At 38.3% G+C, this 20,829-nt stretch overlaps 1 protein-coding gene across 1 annotated transcript in view; it reads right to left on the bottom strand.

Annotated features, from left to right (window-relative positions):
* Positions 1-5,720: 5,720 nt before the first annotated feature.
* The window catches only part of GALR1 (galanin receptor 1), a 29,805-nt gene continuing 14,696 nt past the window's right edge, over positions 5,721-20,829 (bottom strand). Inside the window, exons 2-3 of the mRNA XM_061594132.1 lie at positions 14,020-14,085; positions 5,721-10,450 (exon numbers count right to left, since the gene is read on the bottom strand). Coding sequence (XP_061450116.1) covers positions 10,142-10,450; positions 14,020-14,085 — 375 coding nt within the window. The 3' untranslated portion in view covers positions 5,721-10,141. The remainder of the gene's footprint in view (positions 10,451-14,019; positions 14,086-20,829) is intronic.

A 20,829-nucleotide genomic window follows, 5' to 3' on the forward strand; every position in this document is an offset into this window, starting at 1 on the left:
TAGTCACAATTACATCTTGCAACAGGCATCAGAAGGGCAAGTCTCAATAAAACAGACCACCCCCCAGATTAAGATAGTTGGGGGGTCCTGATCTAATTCCCAAAATAGAGCCTCCCGTCCCACAGATAGAAAAGCATGAAATGAGGTGCCTCAAAGGAAGCATTGTGGTATCTTAAGTTTAAGGCATAAAAGTTTATTGTGGCATAAGCTTTTATGGATTACCAAAAAAAAACCCAACCTTCTGAGCACCTGTTGTTTCACAACTTACAGCAAAAACAAAACCAAAACTAGTCTCCCAACTTTAATAAAGAAAAAGATAATACTCTGAGCACGTGCACTTTCCATTTTAAGCTCACTTAATTATTCCTCTTTTTTTGCTCACTTCCTGCCTTCCCTGTTGAAGACCACCATAGTTACTGTTTGGGATCGCGCCCTCGCCCGGCTTCTCTGTGGCGTGCGCTCGCTCGCTCTCCCGCTGCTCTCTGCACCCTGTTGGCATGAGAAGCAGGCCTGGGAACACCAGCGCGCCTCCCTCGCCCCGCCGATGCTGCTCCCGGTCTTGCTCGCCCACCTGCGGCCTGCCTGCCTGCCTGCCTGCCTCCGAGGAGGAGTTGGCTGCTCCGACGCCAACCCAGAGCACTTCTCGGCTCCTTTACCGGGCAACGGAGCTCTGCCCCGTGACAGGGGCGGCTCTGGGTGTCACCCTTCTCATGGTGTCACCCAGGTGCGGTCCGCACCCCCCGCACCCGCCTAGTGATGCCTCTGCTGTGGGCACAAGCACAAAATGGCTGGCATAGGCAGCAAAAAAAAAGGTGCACACACTCCATATTGGTGAGCACTGTTACAAAAAAGCCCTGTTAACCAGGGCCAGATTATCCATTAGGTTTAGTAGGCTGAAGCCTAGGGGCCGGGAGCTCTTGCGGGCCCATGGGACACTGGCCTGAGGGCCCCTGGAGCTACAGGGGGCCCTCCATGATCCACAGAAGCATCCGCAGATCGCCATCACCCCACTATCCCCCTGCTTTACCTACCTTTCCGTTATTTTTTGCGGTGCGCAGATTTGCCATCAGTAAAGGTGGCGGCTGAGGTTTCCTTAAGGGGCTGAAGCCTCTGTCGCCATCTTGGCTGATGGCTACATGTGTGCGTTGCTGCCATCAACAAAGATGGCAGCAGAGGCTTCAGCTCCTTAGGGAAACCTCGGCCCCCATCTTGAATGATGCCAAACCTGTGCACGCCGCAAACAACAATGGAAAGGTAGGTGAAGCGTGGGCCCCAAACACCAGTCAGCCTAGGGGCCCTCCTCAGCTTAATCCGGCCCTGCTGTTAACAGTATATTATGTGACAAATTACTTGACTAGTTTGGGGGTGGGCAGTGTGCTGACTGCTTGCGGTATAGGAAAAAACTTAGAATAAACTCTGCTTTACAAACTACAGTCCCTGGGATTCTTTGAAGGAAGCCATGATTATTTAAAGTGGTATACTACTACTTTAAATGTATACAGAAGATGGGAGCAAAGTAGCTCTGTTTAACCAAAGCAATTGTATCAGGCTGCCCAACTTATTTTTGTGCTTATGTGCTCTAGTAAAAACCAATTTAAATTTGCAGTTATGGGAATATTAAAAAAGAAAAAGAAAACCTTCCTCCTATTTCATTTGTGTATGTGTGTGCGAGTGTAGTAATCTGATGGGGGAAAACCCAAAGAAAACTGTTTTAGGATAACAGAGGTATGAGGTATCAGAATTATATAAGCACTCCTTTTATGGCATGAACAAATGTGATATACGAGGTGAAAACACAAAACTTCAGACATTCTCATCGTGGAAACTGGTGTAATTAATGCAGACGTAAAAAGAGCCCAAATGTAGCAAATAGAAGATAACATGTCACATATTGTTCTGTCACATAAAGTTTTTATTAACATTTCTATTAATAAACAAGATGTTATTGAGTATAGGAACGCTCTCATTTACATTGGTTTGGCTCCCATGAACTTTCCGCACTTCTATTTTTATAACACAAAATAATTCTGTGAAAAGAATGAAGTGTTCCTAGGTTGTCTGTACATCTGTAATTCTCTAAATAATCCAGCAACTGAATTTCATGAAGCAAGTTGTAACCTTCACAGTGCAGGAAAATGCACGTTTCTGTGTGGTGTAGTGGTTAAGGTGCTGGACTACAACCTGGGAGACCAGGGTTCAAATCCCCACACAGCCATGAAGCTCACTGGGTGACCTTGGGCCAGTCACTGCCTCTCAGCCTCAGAGGGAGGCAATGGTAAACCACCTCTGAATATCGTTTACCATGAAAACCCTATTCATAAGTCGGGATCGACTTGAAGGCAGTCCCCTCCATGGGTTTCCTTGGGTTTTATCATGAAAAGAAAGGCAGGGTATACTTGCAATAAATGATAAATAAATAAATAAGTTGCTTATGCCTCTTCCTCCACCCCTGACCCTGCCATGAGAAATAGCTAGACATTTAATGAAGAGAAAAATCAAATAGTCCAAGTAAAGAAAGACACCAAGAAGATGCATAAGATAGAAGATATTGTTCTTTACTAAGTGCTCGTTTGCACATTGATTTTTTTTCTGGCAATGAATTATAAGCTAAATCCAAACATGCTCTGACTGCATAGCATCTGCTGCTGCTTCCCAGTTGTCTTATTTCAATGTTATGATGAAGCCACAGGTATTTTATTGATTTATTATTATTGTATCTGCTTTCTTCACATGTAAAGTGGAGATCTTTTTTTCTTTTCTTCCCTTTTCTACATGAAGTGAAGCGCAGGAGAGTGAAGAGAGCAAATCCGTGCATCCTTTACTCTCTGTGTTCTTTTGTCTCAAGAATTCCCCCCTCCAATGCAGATCACTTTTGTTATTGGAACTGGATGTGACGGAAAGTGCTTCAAAGGGGTGGGACTGCAGTGAGGAAAGGCAGAAGCTCCTCTCTCCTGTATGTCCCATTTCATATATTAAAAAAATAATTACCTACCCTGCTATAGGTGTGAATGGATCGGACACATGAAATGAAATACACATGACTCCACCCCATCAAATCTAGCTTGGCTCTTAGCAAGCAAAGTTAGTGGTTCATTAATACAGTGCTTATGGCTTTTTGGGGAGTTTTGATTGTTTAAATCTGCAATCCTAGACTCACATATCTGGGAGTAAGCACCACTGGATTCAATGGGGCTTAGTTTTGAGAACAGGATTATGCTGTAAAACATTTATATTCTGTCCTGCCTTAACAAGGTACCCAAGGGGGCTAACAGTTCTTATGTTCTTTTTCAAATGTTAAAATGCATGCTTTTCTTCTAGTGTTTCCCACGTCTTAGGGCCAATCTACATGTTACATTAGTAGCATGTTTAAATAGCATATTAAAGACTGGGCATGTCTTCTTAACAAAAATCAACTAAAGATGGGGCACAGACCACTCCAAATCAGGACCATGATGTGGGGGAGAAGGGAATTTAATCCATTCCCCAGCACCTTTTCTTGTCAAAAATGGCCTTCTGCATATGATCCCATATGAGTCTGCCCACTTTGATCTTCATCTGAGCTCTATTTCATCTGCTTACCTCATCAGAGATTAGATAGGTGGCTACCGGAGCAGGAATTTTTCATCAGTAGTGCCCAGGTTATGGAATTGCCTTTCTGATGAGGCCTGTTTGGATCCCATTCCCACCAACAAAATCCAGACATGGGACTCTGAGCTTGATTACTGCCAAGGCTTTAATTTGCAGGTTAACACATAACTTGAACATAAGTCCAGATACAGCTTGTAAAACGTAACACCATTACAAGGCACAAAGCAGCATGGCCTCTCAAGTGAAGATGTGAATGTAACACTTAACACGCTCCCTGAATCCCCTTAAAAGATGGGGTGGGCACAGCTACTTTTGCAGGACTTTTCTCTCAGATCAGGACTGGGTAAGCAAGCAGGCACTCCTATGGATAGGCTGGCTTATGAGCTCCGTTTGTTTGCACTTGTGTCCATGGTGATGGGGGGCAGGAAACAATTTGCCAGATCCTCTTCCGGCCTCACCGCAGGAAGCGGGCTCAGCTGCAGATCAGCCACTGTGAATGGTGTAATCAGTGGGGCAGGCAGTTCAACTCCTTCATTCGCATCAGCAAGTACCTCAGGGACAGGGCTGACAATGGGCAAACTACTGGGCTCCTCCCCAAGATCCTCATCCACAGTTCTCAGACCACTGGGCCCCTCCCCTGGATCATGAGCCTCCAGACCAGCCATGTCAAGAGTTCTCCACCAGGTTCATGACACTCTCTTCCCTGTCTTTTAGCAGGTAGGTTAAGAACATTATCTATAGAAGAGCCTTTGAACGTGAGAGGCGATAAATAACTATGTGATGCTGCTCTATGTTTTGTGTTTCCTGTCTGCTATGGCCATGGGCTATTGTTTTATTCTACTGTTTTATGTGGTTTTTAATGTTTATATTTCAATGGAGCTGAACAAGATCAATGTTAGGGTGACTGGAACTCCCATATGAAATTATCCATGCTCTGAGACTTTCCTCAGAGGTTCTGCTCTGCATGCTTTTACTGTCTAATGTATTATGCGTGAGACAGGGCCTTCTGTTGGCTTTTTAGGTGCAGGATAAGGCAGATTAATTTCATTTATTGTTTGTTATTACATGGATTTTTTCTAAATAAAGGTAAAAATATACAGTGATATTCAGTTATGCATGCCCACTTGCACAATGAAAATCTGCTTGGGTGGCAAGGGGCTTTCCATTTTCTCTTTTTTTTCCCCACCAGCCCCCATGAATCTCCAAAAATCTGCTCTGGATATTTTTGTGCCATGTGCAGTGGGGAGGAAAAAGAGGCTCTGTTTGATCTTGCCCACAGGTAACAAAAATAAAGAACATAACAATTTAACGAAATCATTAATTAAGGAAAAAGAAAACTCGGTGATTCCAGTCATTAGTTAAACTTGTGGGACAATTAAAGTAAAACAGCCTAACGGGAAGCTCATTACATAGCTGATTCATAATCTGAAAAAAAATGCATCTGTATTTCACTGGAATGTGATCACAAGCTTGAGGGCTTCCACAGTGGAGATAAACCCTAACAATTTTTCTTAATGGATTATTTGGTTGTTGCACTCGGTGAGTGTGTGCATAATAATGGTATCCCAAATTTTATCAATATGTTGCTATTTAGAAGGTTGCTTGGGAAACTTCCAATCATGTGCTTGGGAAAGTTCCAGTTATGTGCTATGCACGTCTTCACTGCTGTACACAATTGCATAAAAAGGTCTCTGTGTATAATAAAGACATTTTAAAGCAGTGAAAATGGCACAATGAGGTTTCTTTAGACTGAAGATCCTATGGGGGTCCTGTACAAGCCACACTGAAATCAATGGAGAGTTGCCTAGAAGCAGAGCTTGGTGCATTGCTTCTTATTGGACAAGGAAATTTAAAACTCAGAAAATATTGTTTATGGCATTCTAAATATAATGTTGTGATATAAACACAGTATAAAGCAGCTTTTATATTTTGTGTTACAATTAAGTGCGGAAATACAGATTATTCAAATGCTACATTCATATTTTAAAACTTGAAAGACATTCAGAACAAAGACATTGAAAATGATTTCAAGTTAACAAATATAGTTAAGTTTTACTTTCTGCTCTCACTCTTACAAAGTAATATTGCAAGTTTAGAAAATTCTTACAGCTTCATTTATTGAAAATGCACATATATATTTAAGTAATATGTAACAAGAGCAGAGTCTTGAGCAGCTGTAGCTATAAAATAATAAAATGAATACATTCATAATGTTGGAATTGTACATTTGTTTTCCCCCACTCTCAGCATAGGCTATATATTGAATGTAACAATTGTTCACCGAAACGCTTTAAAAAACAGTGCATTCCTTAAAATAGTAATTTGCAAATTATTCATTTGCAAAAGGAAAAAAATAGGTTATCAGATAATAACTTTAAAGTTTAATTTATTGTACAATGATTTACTACATGTAAAACAATGGGTTGGATCATATGCTTATCTACTCAGAAGTTCCACTGTGTTCAGTACTTACTCCTAGGTAAGTGCATTTAGGATTTCAGGCCAAATTAGTTCAAAATGGGCTCCACTGAAATCAAACACTATGTTAGTCATTATTTAAATCAAGTCCCATTGACTTCAATGGGAACTAAGTGCAAAATTTATCCTAATGAAAAGAGTGGAGCATACACAGCCTTGGCAAGAAGTTGAACGTCTACCTCTATATACGGAAAGTGAGCACAGATACCTACTCCCCCTCACTGAAGGTAATGGCAGATACATTTTTAGGTACTCGGATGGGGAGATGGATGGAGGAAAGAGAGGAAGGAAGCTGCACACATGGAAGTCCATGGATAGTGCCTTTATTTTCTATCGATAAAGAAATGCCTGCTTATGGGAAATGCGACATGCCACATGAAAGTTTATACAATAAGAACACAAGGCAATGTGTTCTTTTGGAGGATCTCGAAAACCACTGCAGTAATAATCTTGGGACAGTTTAGGCACAGTTCTGAACAAAATCTCACCTTTGTGGTAATCCTCTCTTTTCACTGATTTATTTTTTCACATGTTGGAAATATTTCCTTGGACAAGTTATGAGATGCAGAAATGCAAAAATTAATATTTTGGAGCTGTGCAGAACTGAATGATGGTCATAAACCAATCAGTTTCTTTCATCTGAATTACTTGAATTGCTCAAGATAGTGTAGGATGATAGCTTCATGAAAATATTAGTTTACTTCATTGAAATCTTTATAAAATATCACTAAACATGATTGTTGTGCCAAATAATTCTTTAAAAGGCTACTAAGCCCTTACTCTGCATATTTTTATGGCTAGGATATCCCCCCTGACCCCCAAAAGAAATGTGATACACCCCTAGAAACAAACTTTACCTTGTGTCCCCAACAAGCCAACACCAATAATCTATTGATTTTTTCCTGTGGATCAATGTGGCTTGTTGCTGCGTGTGAGGATCTGTGGACCAGAGTATTGATCCAAAACATGATTAGAACAGGAATAGAATGGAGCACCAAGCTAGACCCACATTTGAAAGAGCGCTGGAAAAGTATCAGCCCTCTCCTCCAGTAGTGGACCTTGGTGGACTTACCTGGTAGTGGATGGAATCATAGAATAGTACAGTTGGAAGGAGACTATAAGGCCATGGAAACAGCAGTCCATGCAGCTTCTGGCAGCTGCCATTTTAATTGCTCATAAGCATTGTGGGAAATTTAAATGGTGGGTAGACTTACAGAGGTCAGGGCAAGCACCAACAGCGGACTTTGCCAGGGTATTTGGGTCTGAGCAGCTGCTGCTCAAGGGTGGTGGGTGCTGACATAGCATCTCTTACCTCATCCCAAAATTGCTTAAAAATTACCATGGTTAGCAGAAAATGGCAGGTCTTCCTAAGCTCCCTTCTTTCCAAATAAGGTTGGGATGATGAGATATTCCTACTATCTAATGGGCCTTGGTGTGATTTCCCTGGGGGAAGAAGATTAGATCTGCTAGAGTTCCCTAGAACTTTGTCATCCCCGTTCAGGCATCCTGTGCTTGCTAAGGTGGGCCTCCTTTAAGTTTGAATAGCACAACATTGGGTTTAATTGGGCATGGAAAAAATTAACTCATTTTTTTATTTTCCATTAGTATTTTTGCATACTAATGGAATTGGTTGCAATAGATTTAGTGTTTTGTTGTTCACCTTGATGTCTTGGGATGGGAAAGGTTACAATGGAAAATAAATAAAAATAAATATGCAACTCCCCCATACCCCCAACAACAAATTTTATGCTAAGTAAGGTCTGGAAACAATGTTTCATAGTAGTCACATCCAACTAAACTTGTTGGTAAAGGCTTGATGCTCCAGGATGATTTGCTTGTATATTTTTATAAAATATTTCTATGAGGATATCCATCACAAAACATTGTTCCACAATAATTTCCTTCACGTTGTCATAAACCGAACACAAAAGTTTGAAATTATAACCTATGTCCTATACTGCCCTGTTTACTGACATACAGCTTCTTTACAACAGTAACTCCTACTATACTTGTTTAGTAAGGGGATGATTTTGTTGAGGTCCATGTAATCCTATTTACATTTGCTTTGAAGGAAGCACCACTGTGTTTAATGGGGCTTATGCCCTGCTAAGCATCCTTAGGACTCCAGTCTTATGCTACAGTTCTCTGTACACTTATCTAGGAGTTAGCCCCATTGAACAAAGTAGGGTTTACTTCCAAGTAAACATGTACACAATTGTGCCACAAGTCTTTTAACATGACCTAGTTTAGATGCTTCCCCATGCCAAGTTTCCCATCTCGTTCTTGTGATAATGGAACTGACACATTTGCTCACCGCTACCATAGTTGTAACCTAACAGGAACATAATATAACATAATAGTCATTTATTAATGGGTAAAATTCACAGGAGACTACATTACTCCTTTGACAACCAAAATACTAAGAATGTGCAAAAATTGAATGTAGATTTTTGTTTCCATTATGTTTTGATGGCCATGAAAAACAGCTTTTTGTGGAAATCTGTCTATTCAAATTCCAGCCAGTTCCGTTTGCACTTCCTTGCCTTCAATATTGTCAGTAGTTTACTTCAATTAAAGTCTTACGTACAGCTTTCATATTTTTTTAAAAGCCTTAGTTTTGTGATTGTGCTGTGCTTAATTTCTGAATGTGTGAAAAATCTTCAAAAATGACATTCATGCTGTGTCATTCATCACTCAGAAATGTGTAAAACCTATTGAGGATGATATTTCATTTAGCCTATTCTTCCTTTTTTAACACACAGGCTAACAACAATAAGCTCTTTCAGCTGAATGCATCAGTGAACTGGTAACAATGAGTGAGCTTTTCACATAGAAAAAGTGAAGTATAACTCTGCCCAAGAAACTAAAAACATTTCCTGTAGTCTGTGTATAAGTAATAGTAAAAGTAAAGTGCATGACATTTATGTGCAAATATTAGGGCTATGCTTACAGCTTTGGCACTGCCCCCTGTTGTCTGCCCCCTGCTCTACTTTTTTTCTAGCCTTTCATCTTGCCATTCCATCACCATTGTCCAACATCTTTCAGAACATTTTGTGCATTACATTCAAAACAGTGATGGTGGGACAGTAGATAGGAATGGGCAAATGGCCCCTGGTAACAGGGCTCTAAGGGAAGCTGCCCACTCACATCTGCAAAATTGATCTGAATCCCAGCCTTCAAGCACAGCCTAAGCAAATATAGATTATTTTATTATATTTTAAAAAAACGTTTTCCATGACTTGATAGGGTTTTCATAGAAGCTTTCACATAACAATAATTCATACCCTGTAAAGGATGCGCCCTGTAAATTTGTCAAATAGAATTGCAACTGGAATGGCTAGTAGGTGTCATATGAAACCAGCTGCTCTTTTAGATCAACTCAGTGTGTACTGACCCTGATCCTACTTTTAAAAATCAGTATATTCAATAGCAGAGCACCCATTATCTACATTTGTACATTCTCTGGATTGGGATGATTGTGTAAATACTGTATTAATTACATGGGCCTGTTGCATGGTCTGGACAGATAAACTTTGAAGCACATACCATTTCTATTGTCAGGTACCTATTACTTTTATCTTATTTCCTTGCTAAAGTACACATTTTGAGAAATAGCTTACAGTGTATTCCTAACCATGTCTATTCAACAGCAGGTCCTATTGAATTCAATAGGATTTATTCCCAGCTAAGTAGAGGTTAGTGATTTTGTTTCAGTGAATTAGTTTGTATAGGAGGAAAAGCATTATACTGGATATAAATTAATACCGCTCCTTCTAAAGATATAGCAGGTTGGTTACATATGTGTCTTACTTTTCTGGCATAATTTTAAAAGAACTAAAGAATTCTTCATTTGAAAAGTATCCAGAAAAATAATATTAGAATGCTTTTCATATGAACCTAGATTTTTTCATAATCAGTCTTTTCCCTATCACGTGTTATTACAAAATAGAACTTCAGCCAATTGGTAATGTAAACCTCGAAATACTTGCTCAGTTTGAGAGCTCTTGTGCTTTTTACTTAAAACAAGTCTACTCATATGAAAACCTGGAATTGCAAATAAATGCATTTATTATGTTCACACATGTGTTGAATTAGTGCATGGTGGTGTGTCAATATTCTCTTTAACTTCATTTAGAGATGATTTGTTACCAATCTGACATTTAAACACTTGCTTATAGGCCTTCCTAAAATTCTCAGAGAGGAATGCATATATAATAGGATTCACAGAAGAATTGCTATAAGCCAGGCAATGCGCTGTCACTCTGAAGAGAAATGAAGCTTGAGTCAGAGGGAAGTCTCCAAATTCAGCCCAGAGGTGTACAACATGATGCGGCAGCCAGGATATCCCAAAAACCACTACGACCACCAGGACTGTTTGTGCTGTCTAAGGCAGAAAAGTTAAAAGTGTGGATTAATTTTTTAACAATTGAACAAGCTGCCTCACAATATAAGCTCGAAAAACAATGGTAAGAGAAAGAGTGGGCTTCAGTACAGCTAGTTTTCATATATGATATTTAAGTATACGGAGCAATAACCAAGGCTATACTTTGTGGCAGGAAGCCACTACTCAATTCCATCAGTAACTAGGGCTGCAATCCTCAACACACTTGCTAAGGATTAAGTCCCATTGAAATCTCAGCAAAGATGTTTAGGATTGTGCCCACACCTGATAAGAAGAAATGATATAGTGAATTCATTGTGTGTTATTGTTGATCACATAGTGCAGACCTCATTCTTTCACTTATGTTGTCAGACTGGTTTCAGGATGAAACAAGTGGGACATGCAACAAATGTTGCAGTGAGGAATGCCTATTCATGGTCCCAGCTACTCCTTTCCATTCCTGCTGTGTCTTTTTTTTTGTTTTTTCTCCAATAGTGAGTCAGCATTCAATAATAACTGAATACACTCAATCCTCATTGGCCTATTTTGGTTTTTATTTCACCACTTAGGGTTTCTTCTATAGATTATTTTGTACTTTTGCAAATCTTGAACCCACCCTCTCCCCAGTTTGACTATAAATATGATAGTATTCATAACCTAAACATCAAAAACAGGTAAACAGCTACAATCTGCAACAATATGTTGCAGTGTGTATTACTAATTCTCATGAGCTGAAACTACGTTCCATTCTACCTCTCTCCCTGATCTTTCATCTCCCACATCCACACCCAATCAGACAGCATTCTGTACATGCTAAATGTTCATGGGACTATTTTAGGGTTACCCGTAATGATTTTTTTTTCTAAAAAAAAAAAGCCTGTGCTTTTGCAAAGCTTGGGGTTCAGCCATGCTTGCTGATACCTGCTTTTTGCATATGGATGGTGCTTTTTTGGCTACATAAGGAGCTACACTTGGAGAATTGAGATCACTATTATTAGATATGATAACTGGAAAAATATTGTTTATCTTTTTATATTTAGATGCCCACTTCTCAGTGTTCTCTGTTGATCGTCATCCCCAAAATCGGCTCAAGTATTTATCTCTTTATATGGTCAAAGTATAGCTGACATAGCAACTAGTTAATTTTCCCATGGCACACATTAAAGAAACCACTCATCTGGGGCACATGTGAGGCTGTTTGGATTAGCCACAGTTTATGTCACTATAACACTGGATAAGAAATAAGATTAATCCTAATCTGAAATAGTATGTTTGTTGTATATATTTTTAATGAAAAGGAGGGGAAACCAGGCTCTTGTGTCATTTTTCAGTAAGAGTAAAAAACAAATCTTTATTTGAATCTAGCTAAAAGAAATCATAGTTCCTGTCATATATAATTATGTAACAAGTTAATTTATAAGCATGCTTCATTTGTCCTTGTTTGTTAAAAAATTAGGCTCATTATGTTATACTCAAGTAACCTCAGATGTAACTGATGGCAGGATTTGACCCTCTGCCTCTTAAATCTATCATATTTATGACAGATGGTTCCTTTGGCAAGAGTAATTATACATAATAGCATGAAAATCCCTTGCAACATCTTATTCTATTATATCTCAGAAGCCTTTGTAACATGATTGGCATAATTTGGAACAAGGAGTCATACAAGACTATTATTGTTTATTTAATTTATTCAGTCTTATGTATTCTCTTTAGAAAATAAAAGTACATGAAATATAATTTCAGCAAAACATGAAATGCATTCCTAATGTCTTATTAGTGGTGTTTATGCATCATAAATATATAACTCACTTCAAATTGATTCAAACTGCCAACCCCTGACATTTACACATGAGTAGATGTCATGCTTGTGAATATTTACGAGTATTTTTGTTCACTGAAAAGCATCCCAGTCTGCTGTTTCAAGTAGAGGGTGGAGGCTGCAATCCTTACCAAGAGTAAGTCTTGTCAAAGTATATTACTTGCTTCTGAGTAGACATGCATATGATCACACTAAAGCAGCTATCCATAGAAGTATCTATCTGTAAGGAAGCTCCCTGACGGACTACTGCGCTGGTAGCTGCAGAACCTATGCAGAAGCAAACACGCTATTGAGTAAAACCCTATTCAGTAATTTATCTCCCATGCAATTAGAATTATTTGACAGAGAGAGCAGGAATCATATAGACTTCCCTTGCAACAATTTAGAACTCTGCATAATCAGGGATTATACAACACAACACAAGTAGAGAAGAAAAGGCTTCCTGCAGCAGACATTTAGCTCTTCAGCACATGGAGAGTGTGTGAGCCTTGATAGAACTAGTATGCTCATCCCCTCCCCCTCCCCCTCCCCCTCTCTCCCTCCCCCTCCCCCCCTCCTCTCCCTCTCCTCTCCCTCTTGATTCTAATCATGAATGCCCAAGAACAGCTCATGTGTGGTAAATTTCTGCTTCTGCCTTCATGTGTCTCTTGCCCCTTAATTATTTCTGCATTGTGCTTTGGCCATGTATACTCTAAATATGCAAAAAAAAAAAACCATAACGCACAAACAGGGACAAATGAAGTTCAAGAATCAATTGACCAAACAAAATGACAGAGTACTGTATTTTAAGAGGAACTGATAAAATATTTTCTACCCTATGGAAGGCTGCTGTGGTCAGAGCTACAGGGAGGCCATTTCACCACCTGCCTTAAAGCAGCATAGGAAATACTTCATCATTTCCTAACAATATTATATGATTGTATGATTGTTCATTGGCATTGATTTGTTAGAATAGATAAAACCACTGGAATATCTGTCTTAAATACAAATAGGAGAATGAGAAGGTCTTAAAAGCATTTCTTTTCATCATTCTACATATATCCCAGATTATTTTAGAAAATGTTAGCATTTTTTTTGGCAGGGGTGGAATCTGATGGTTCCTGAAATTGCAAATACATGTCATAAATTACTGAATCATCAGATCCCCCCCCCACATTTACTAACATACTTTGGTAAATGCCATTCAGTTTTGTACTATTTTAAAACTATTTTAGCTGCTTTTAATTATATGTTTGTAAATTGACACACATGTAAAAGGCAATTCATCATAATAGACAAATAAAAATAAAATAAAATGAGAATAACATTTGGTCTTAACAAACGGGTCCTAGCTGGCATTGTAATTTAAGTTTTTTAAATTATGTCAATACTTTTTTAAAAACAATGAGCACAGTGCTTTATCATGTTAATAAATGCACTCTGTCTAACAGTTTTAACTAGGAATAGGAGACATATTAGGACTAACTGAATTCTCTGCAAATTCAAATTTTGATTTTCAATGACATGGATTTAAGAATTTGCAAATATACCAGTTACAAAGGGTGATATCTAAGTCATACTCAGAGTAGACCCAGTGAAATCAGTGTTCTTAAATTAGTAACTTAAGTCCATTGATTGCAATGAGTCTAGTCTGATACTTTGCTAAATACCACCCAATAATTTTATAACCCCTGCTGTATATTTGTAAAAATCGTATTTTATCTTATTATATATTGCAAATCTTATTTAATAAGAAACTCTATTTGTTTACCTTCTTTTTGGATGCTTCTGACTTCTTTGATATGTTCCTTAGCTTTTTATGCAGATGATTGAGGACCTGAAAAGATAAATTTGCATCTTCCATATTATTTTATTTAAACATTCTGAAGTCTTGCTAAATATATGCTCACGACTAGTTAATTTGCACATTTTATATGTGCATGCTGTAACATCTAAACATATTACATTTCCTTATATTTGTGGGGGGGAAATAATTATGGAGCACATAGACTGTGACTCTCAGCTCACCTCCATGAAAACTGTTGAAATAAATGGGACTTTTCTTTCAAATACTTGTATTCCAAATTAGAGCAGGTAGTCTAATATTCTAAGCAAATACAACATATACTGCAGGTCAGTTCTTACAATTACAGCTGCCATATGAAAGCTGCTAGGAATGACTCCCCACAGCAATGGTTCATGTTAAAACTGCAACATGTAATTGCAGTTCATTGGACAGATTGTCCCATATCGAAGCTTCATTCTGCCTCCATACATTATTAGTATCAGTTGGCTTTGCTATGAAAAATTTCTGTGCATGGTATTTGAATAAATCATACTCAGACCCATTGAAATTAATACTTAACAGACATTATTAACTTAAATTAGCTTAAATTCATTGGTATGAATGAATCTACTCTGAATATGACTTAACTGAATATCACCCTATAAAGATCACCGTACATGCAAAGGCACATTAAAGCTGCAATCCAATGCATGTCTTCTCAGAAGTAAGCTCCATTGGGTTCAATAAGATTTACTCCCAGGTGTATGTGTTTTGGATTGCAGCCTAAACCAGGGCATGAAACTGTTAAATACAAGTTTGGTTTTTTTAACTTTTTTTGAATGAACTCCAAGAAACTTGATCAAAACGCTAGACTGCTATTTCAGCCAGTTCACACTGTTGATTCTTATTAAAAGAATTGCTGATTCTTTTTAACCAAAGATAAATTTATCAGCAATATCTTAATTTGAAGTAAATCCTGTATCATTATTACAGTCTGAACCTTGAACCCTAACCATTCCAATCGAAAGACACAAAACTACCTCAGAATAAGTCCATTGAACTCAATGGGACTTCTTTCTTTTCTGGATCTTTTTTATTTTATGTTATAATAACATTAACAAAAATGTATATAAACTCTTATGGTATGACATATTTTAGTACAAAGTTAAGAAGCTTATATCCTTTCTTTTTTACAGGTAAATAGAAAATATTCCTTAAGTACAATATTCAACCTAATACATCCTTCCATAAAGATCCATGTGAAATATGGATAGAGGATACATTAGATTCATTTCTGGTGCACTGTATAAACCCATATCATTGATCTAGAAAGTAATTCTGTGCTTGTTTTGCTGGCTTAATTTGCTTTGAGAATATTTCCAATGAGGCAGCCTGCCATATCAAATTAGCTCCTCCATCAGTCCTCCAATTCCAATTCACTTGTCTAGCAGCTTGCATGGTACATCTGTATGCTGACCTTCATAGATCGTTCCTTCTGAGTAGAATGTATAGGATTGCACTGTGAGTTTATATCTAATAAATAATGAAAAATATTTACTATGCAGATTCACTCATCCACATCAAAGCAATTTATAGCTACTTTTTAAATATCAGATTTTAGAACATCAACATAAATAATTATATCCTCCTGAGGAGCAGTATGAACACAATTATTCTTTGCAGCTTCCAAATATTTGAAAAAAGCAATAAAAGCCAAATTGCATTCAGGTGTGAGAAAAAGCTGCCCAAGTAAAGTATCACAGAGAAATCAGCCTTTGGTGGACTCTGTTTCTTTTTACAGTATATGCATACTTCGTTATGTAGGGGATTATAGTGGTTCACAATACAGTCCTAATGGAAAAAGGGGAGAGTGGGAATCAACAGAGAGAAATCTGCTGCAATATCCAATACATTAAAAAAACTAAAAAATTAAGAGCAATTTAAAGTGAGAACTCAAAATTTCTGCCTTAGATTTATGTGTATAAAAACAATTTTACCAATGGAAAAAATAATCTAGCCCTTTAGTTGGATTCTTTGAGTAGTGAGTTGTGTTCTGATCTATTGTAGATGTTTCTTTTATAATTTATACATGGGCATGGGGGGGTTGTGCACCATTAACACAAAAAACAATGTAATACAGGAGGTATAGTCTGTGATATTTCATCTAAAGTTGAAATGCACAAAAGAACTTCACACAGTATGCTAATATGAGCTTTACACAGAAACATTACAGACTATACTTGCATTTCATTGCCTTTTGGCCTCACATTTCCCCCTTTATTATAACAACAACAACAATAACAATAGCATACTGCTTAATTCCTAGGTGGCTTTTCTATACCAATGTATACATCTGTTATTTGTGGATAACTCTTTAACAATTTAGCCCACAAAAGATCATGTTGCACAATAAATCTGTTAGAGATAAATTCTAACCACTCACATTTGCTGGCTCAAGGGTGTGAAAATGAGGTGGAGGTCTCTCTGTACTACCACAGTTAAATCTATGCTCCATGGGCATACATCTACCACTGCAACTACATCTGGCATAGTTTACTCCCTCCTATTAAAATCAATGGGGAAGAATATAAACATATAAGGAACCATCAGAAGAAGAAGAAGAGAAAGATTTCTATCTCCTGTCCTGGTCAGCACAAGCTGGAAATAATGGATCGCCCAATAGGGTTAGGATTGCTCTGCCTATCTTTAAAGCATCACAAGGCACTCTTGTTTTTGCTGCAGGGTCCATGGCTATCCTTCTGGTAGTACAGTCCAGTCACAATATGGATTTGATTGAAAAAAATATTGGTATAGTACTGCATTTAACAGCATTATCAACTGCCTGCAATACTGTATTTAAAAAAATTACATCTCCCCAAGCTATCTATGGATCCCACTTAGAAATACATACAGATATCATTGGTCCATTTTTCCCCATTCTACTAGATGTAGTGATAAAAAATATAATTTTCCAATTCTTAACTCTTGTACAGTAGACTACTAGGAATGTATTTCTTTTGCATCTTGTGGAATGCTTGCGCTCTCATCAATTTTGCCTATAACGTTACACAATGTTTCTATCACAATATTTCAGAAACAATATTCCTGGAAATTTATGTAACCAATGTAAACTGCAAGAGCTATATTGCAAATTAAATCAGAGTTCTTTCAAAAAGCATTCCTACAAGTTAAGGCTAGAAAATTCCCTTACAACATTAGAGCATGAGAGCAACACACACCAAAAGAAATTTCAGTCACTTTTAAACTACTGAAGTACAGAATGTCTTAAAGTATTTGGGTTTTAGCATATTTTAGCAATGCAATATGAAAGAATGTGTTTTACTTAGTCATCCACTCTACCTGTAACCTACCCCAAGTATTTGGTTTATTGCCATACCTATAATCAATCACTTCCACATGTAAAGGACAGAGAACAGGTAGCCAGACCCAGGATATGGTCTGAAGGCACATAAGGCTAGAAGCTAAGCCAAGCCAATCTGTATCTGGTGGTCAGTGCCTGTGTGGAGACCTCCTGGGAACCACATTAATACCACCTTGATAGAAGAAAGATGGTTATATTGTAAAGGTAAGAAAATATACATAGGGACAGATTTTCTCCTCATGCTGAATCTCTAGAACATAAGGTGGTGGTTGTTTTAAGAGAGAACAGAATTCCAACTGGCCAAGAAGCTGCACCTTCTGACCTAGACATCTGGCTTCCTGTTTACAAATGCTTGGCAGCTGGTTGCAGTTATTTGGTGGCAAGGAAAAGGTAGCTGGTGTTATTACTTACTAATGAGAGAAATGCAGTCTGCAAATGCTTAGAGGCATTTTTGTTCTTTTAAGAACAGGTGCAGGTTCTGAGTCAATCTTAAGCTTTACTGTGATGAATTATGGGATCTGATGAGAAACTGGTAATTGACTGTAATAGATGAGAATAAATGCTGCTACTTAACATGTCCACCTAATGTGTAAAATAAGTTCTCTTTATTCAGGAGCTTTGGGTTGCCATACATGCTTTCCTGGCAGTAAGTCCACTAAATCCAGTAGAACTTACTACTCCTACTATATTAATTACCTCCCACATATATATCTCAAGGACATGTACACACAAAACAGTTTTTTTTAAAAAGCTGGATACCTATATTTATTTGGCTGGGAAAGTTTAACAAAAATGTGTTTGTTTCCAGGAAGTGGAGATAATGGACAACTATTATATTTCAGCAGGAATGCTGTTCCCGAGAACAGGGCTAGCCATGCTGAAAGCTTCGAGTTACTGTGGATCAGGCTTCTGATATCTTAGCAACTTGAAGGAGAAGCTCTCCTGCAGACTGCAGTGACCTACTGAGTTTATAAAGAATAAGATTATCTCTCAAATAACCTGGTCCTGAGCTGTATAGGGCCATATATGTTAATACCAAATCCCTGATTTTGGCCTGGTAGCATATTAGCAACCAGTGCAAATCCTACAAGCATGGTGTTAAATGCTGGTGGTAGTCTGTTCCCACAAACAACCTAGCCATCATGCATTAGTTGCAGCCTCCAGACCAACTTCAAGCGTAGCTCCACATACAGCATTTTCCACCCTGAACTCCTTTTTGGGAGTAAGGGGGGGATATGCATAATGATGATGATCATCATTGCAGTAATCCAGCCTTGAGGTTACCACAACTGTGGTCAAGCTATCCTGATTCAGGAACAGTTGTAGCTGTCTTACCAGCTGTCTTACTCTTGAGTACACAATGCATAGAACTGATAGGGAAACTGAATTACTTTGGACAGCGTGAAGGATGCATTTATCAAGTCTTACTCTCACTTATAATAATGATGCAGTGAACTATGGACAAGAGAGAAAATTAAGGAACATTACTTTCCTTATGGCTTTAGAGATTCAGTACCATGGGAAAGCTAATTTTCTTCATTTCACTACCATCCATTTCTTTTTGTTCTCAACCAGGAATTTTATGTTTCAAAAGCATTCCATGGGGGGGGGGTCTCATATATAAGTATCATTGATGCCAGTTTGTATGTAGTTCTCACTACTGATACTTTTATCCTTTTCTGGGAGCAAACAGAATGGATGTCCCTCATTGACCATATGTTTTCATGACCTTTTAAAACATCCAAAGACTAACTGGAGAACCAGAAAATGTGCTAACACAAGATTACAGATAATCTCTATTTGTATCCTCCTTCTACCTACTTTTACATTTTGGATTAGGGAAAAAAGCAAGAAAGAGAAAATGTAGGGGGAGGAAGAGTATTACTTTTTCCTTAAGGCAGCCTTCATCAACCTGGTGCCCTCTAGATGTTTTGGACTATAACTTGCATCAGCCCTAGTCAGCATGGTGCAATCCAAAACATCTGGAGGGCACCAGATAGGCAAAGGCTGCCTTAAGGCATTTTCACACATGGCGGTTGAATCTAGAGGTGTTTCCTCCAGTGGAGGAGCATCCTCCATCAGCGCTTTCATCCAACAAAGGAAGTGCTTCCATTGATCCTACTGAAGAGATTTAAAGAAACTCTTCTTTCATATTTTAATTGGGTTTGTAATAATAGTGTAAAACTTACATTGGCCACAATCTTCAGTATGTAATGGATTTGTCAAGAAACAATAAGGTGTTCTTAGTGTAAGAAAAGTATAAAAAATAAAATTGAAGACTGGTGGTTAGAGTCATTAATAAACTTTTTCAGTTAGTTATTCGTCTAGACTCTGTGCTTGCTTGAATTATGTAAAAAGGTTTTTTCTTACTCTTAATAAAGAATTAGTACTATCTATTTTAATCAGATAAAAACTGCTAAATTCTAGGAAAAAATAACTACCGATGGGGTAGAAATATCACTCACAATTGGGACAAATTATCCTTGTTTAAATGGATGGTTTTATATATATCTATGCATAAATATTATTTGGTATTCTCATGAATTTCTAATGGGTTTATGAAAAAAGCTCCTTATATCTAAATGTTTTGCAAGTATTTTCATTGTGTTGTTCATTTGCATTATCTTGTTTGTAATAAAATTTATTATATACATATTGGCCAACATGCTCAGCCATATTACAAATACCTCCCAAGTTTTTCCTCATTTATATTACTGATGCTTCTCTTTTATTTTTAAATAGAAAGATTTATATACTGCTTTTGACATAGCACACTAATGGCACTGTCATGCCTCCAGCGGATGAGTCCTCAGAGAAGGATGATGTGCAGTGGATTAGCACAGCAGACCCAAGAGAAGGAACAAGCACCCAAGATGCAGCTCCAGACCTCCCATCAGTGGAAGATGTTCAGAACACAGCTGGAGCCCCTCAGTCAGACTCAGGGCATGAAAAGGAGGCCCCTCCGCTCCCTGCAGAGTGAAGTCATCTGGGAGTAGCACAGCAACACAGGAGTTCTGGCCACTTAAGGCTACAAGCTCCTGGGAGTCCGAGGGCTGATTGCTAGCATCTGCACGAGGGAGGGGAGCTTAAAAGGCAATGAGAGGCCTTTGCCCTCAACTGAAAGCATCATTAGAAACTAGGGTCAGACTCTCGCCAGCCATGCCCTGTTGATTTTTGAAACCCAGATTGCCTTGTTGGAATATTGAACCTTTGCTTTGTTAACTGACTTTGCCTTTTGGAAGGCGAACTGGTATGTGCACCGAGACCCCTTGACGCTCACTCTTACTTATCTGCTTTCCAACCAAGCCCCTGCTTAGGCAGCTGCCAGCTAATTGTTTTACAGTACCATTAATCACCTCAGTGCAGCCGGTGGATATTGACAGGTGCAATCCTCCTTGTAGTTATCCTGGGCA

The sequence above is a fragment of the Rhineura floridana genome, chromosome 1, assembly GCF_030035675.1.
Source record: "Rhineura floridana isolate rRhiFlo1 chromosome 1, rRhiFlo1.hap2, whole genome shotgun sequence".
Lineage (NCBI taxonomy): Eukaryota > Metazoa > Chordata > Lepidosauria > Squamata > Rhineuridae > Rhineura > Rhineura floridana.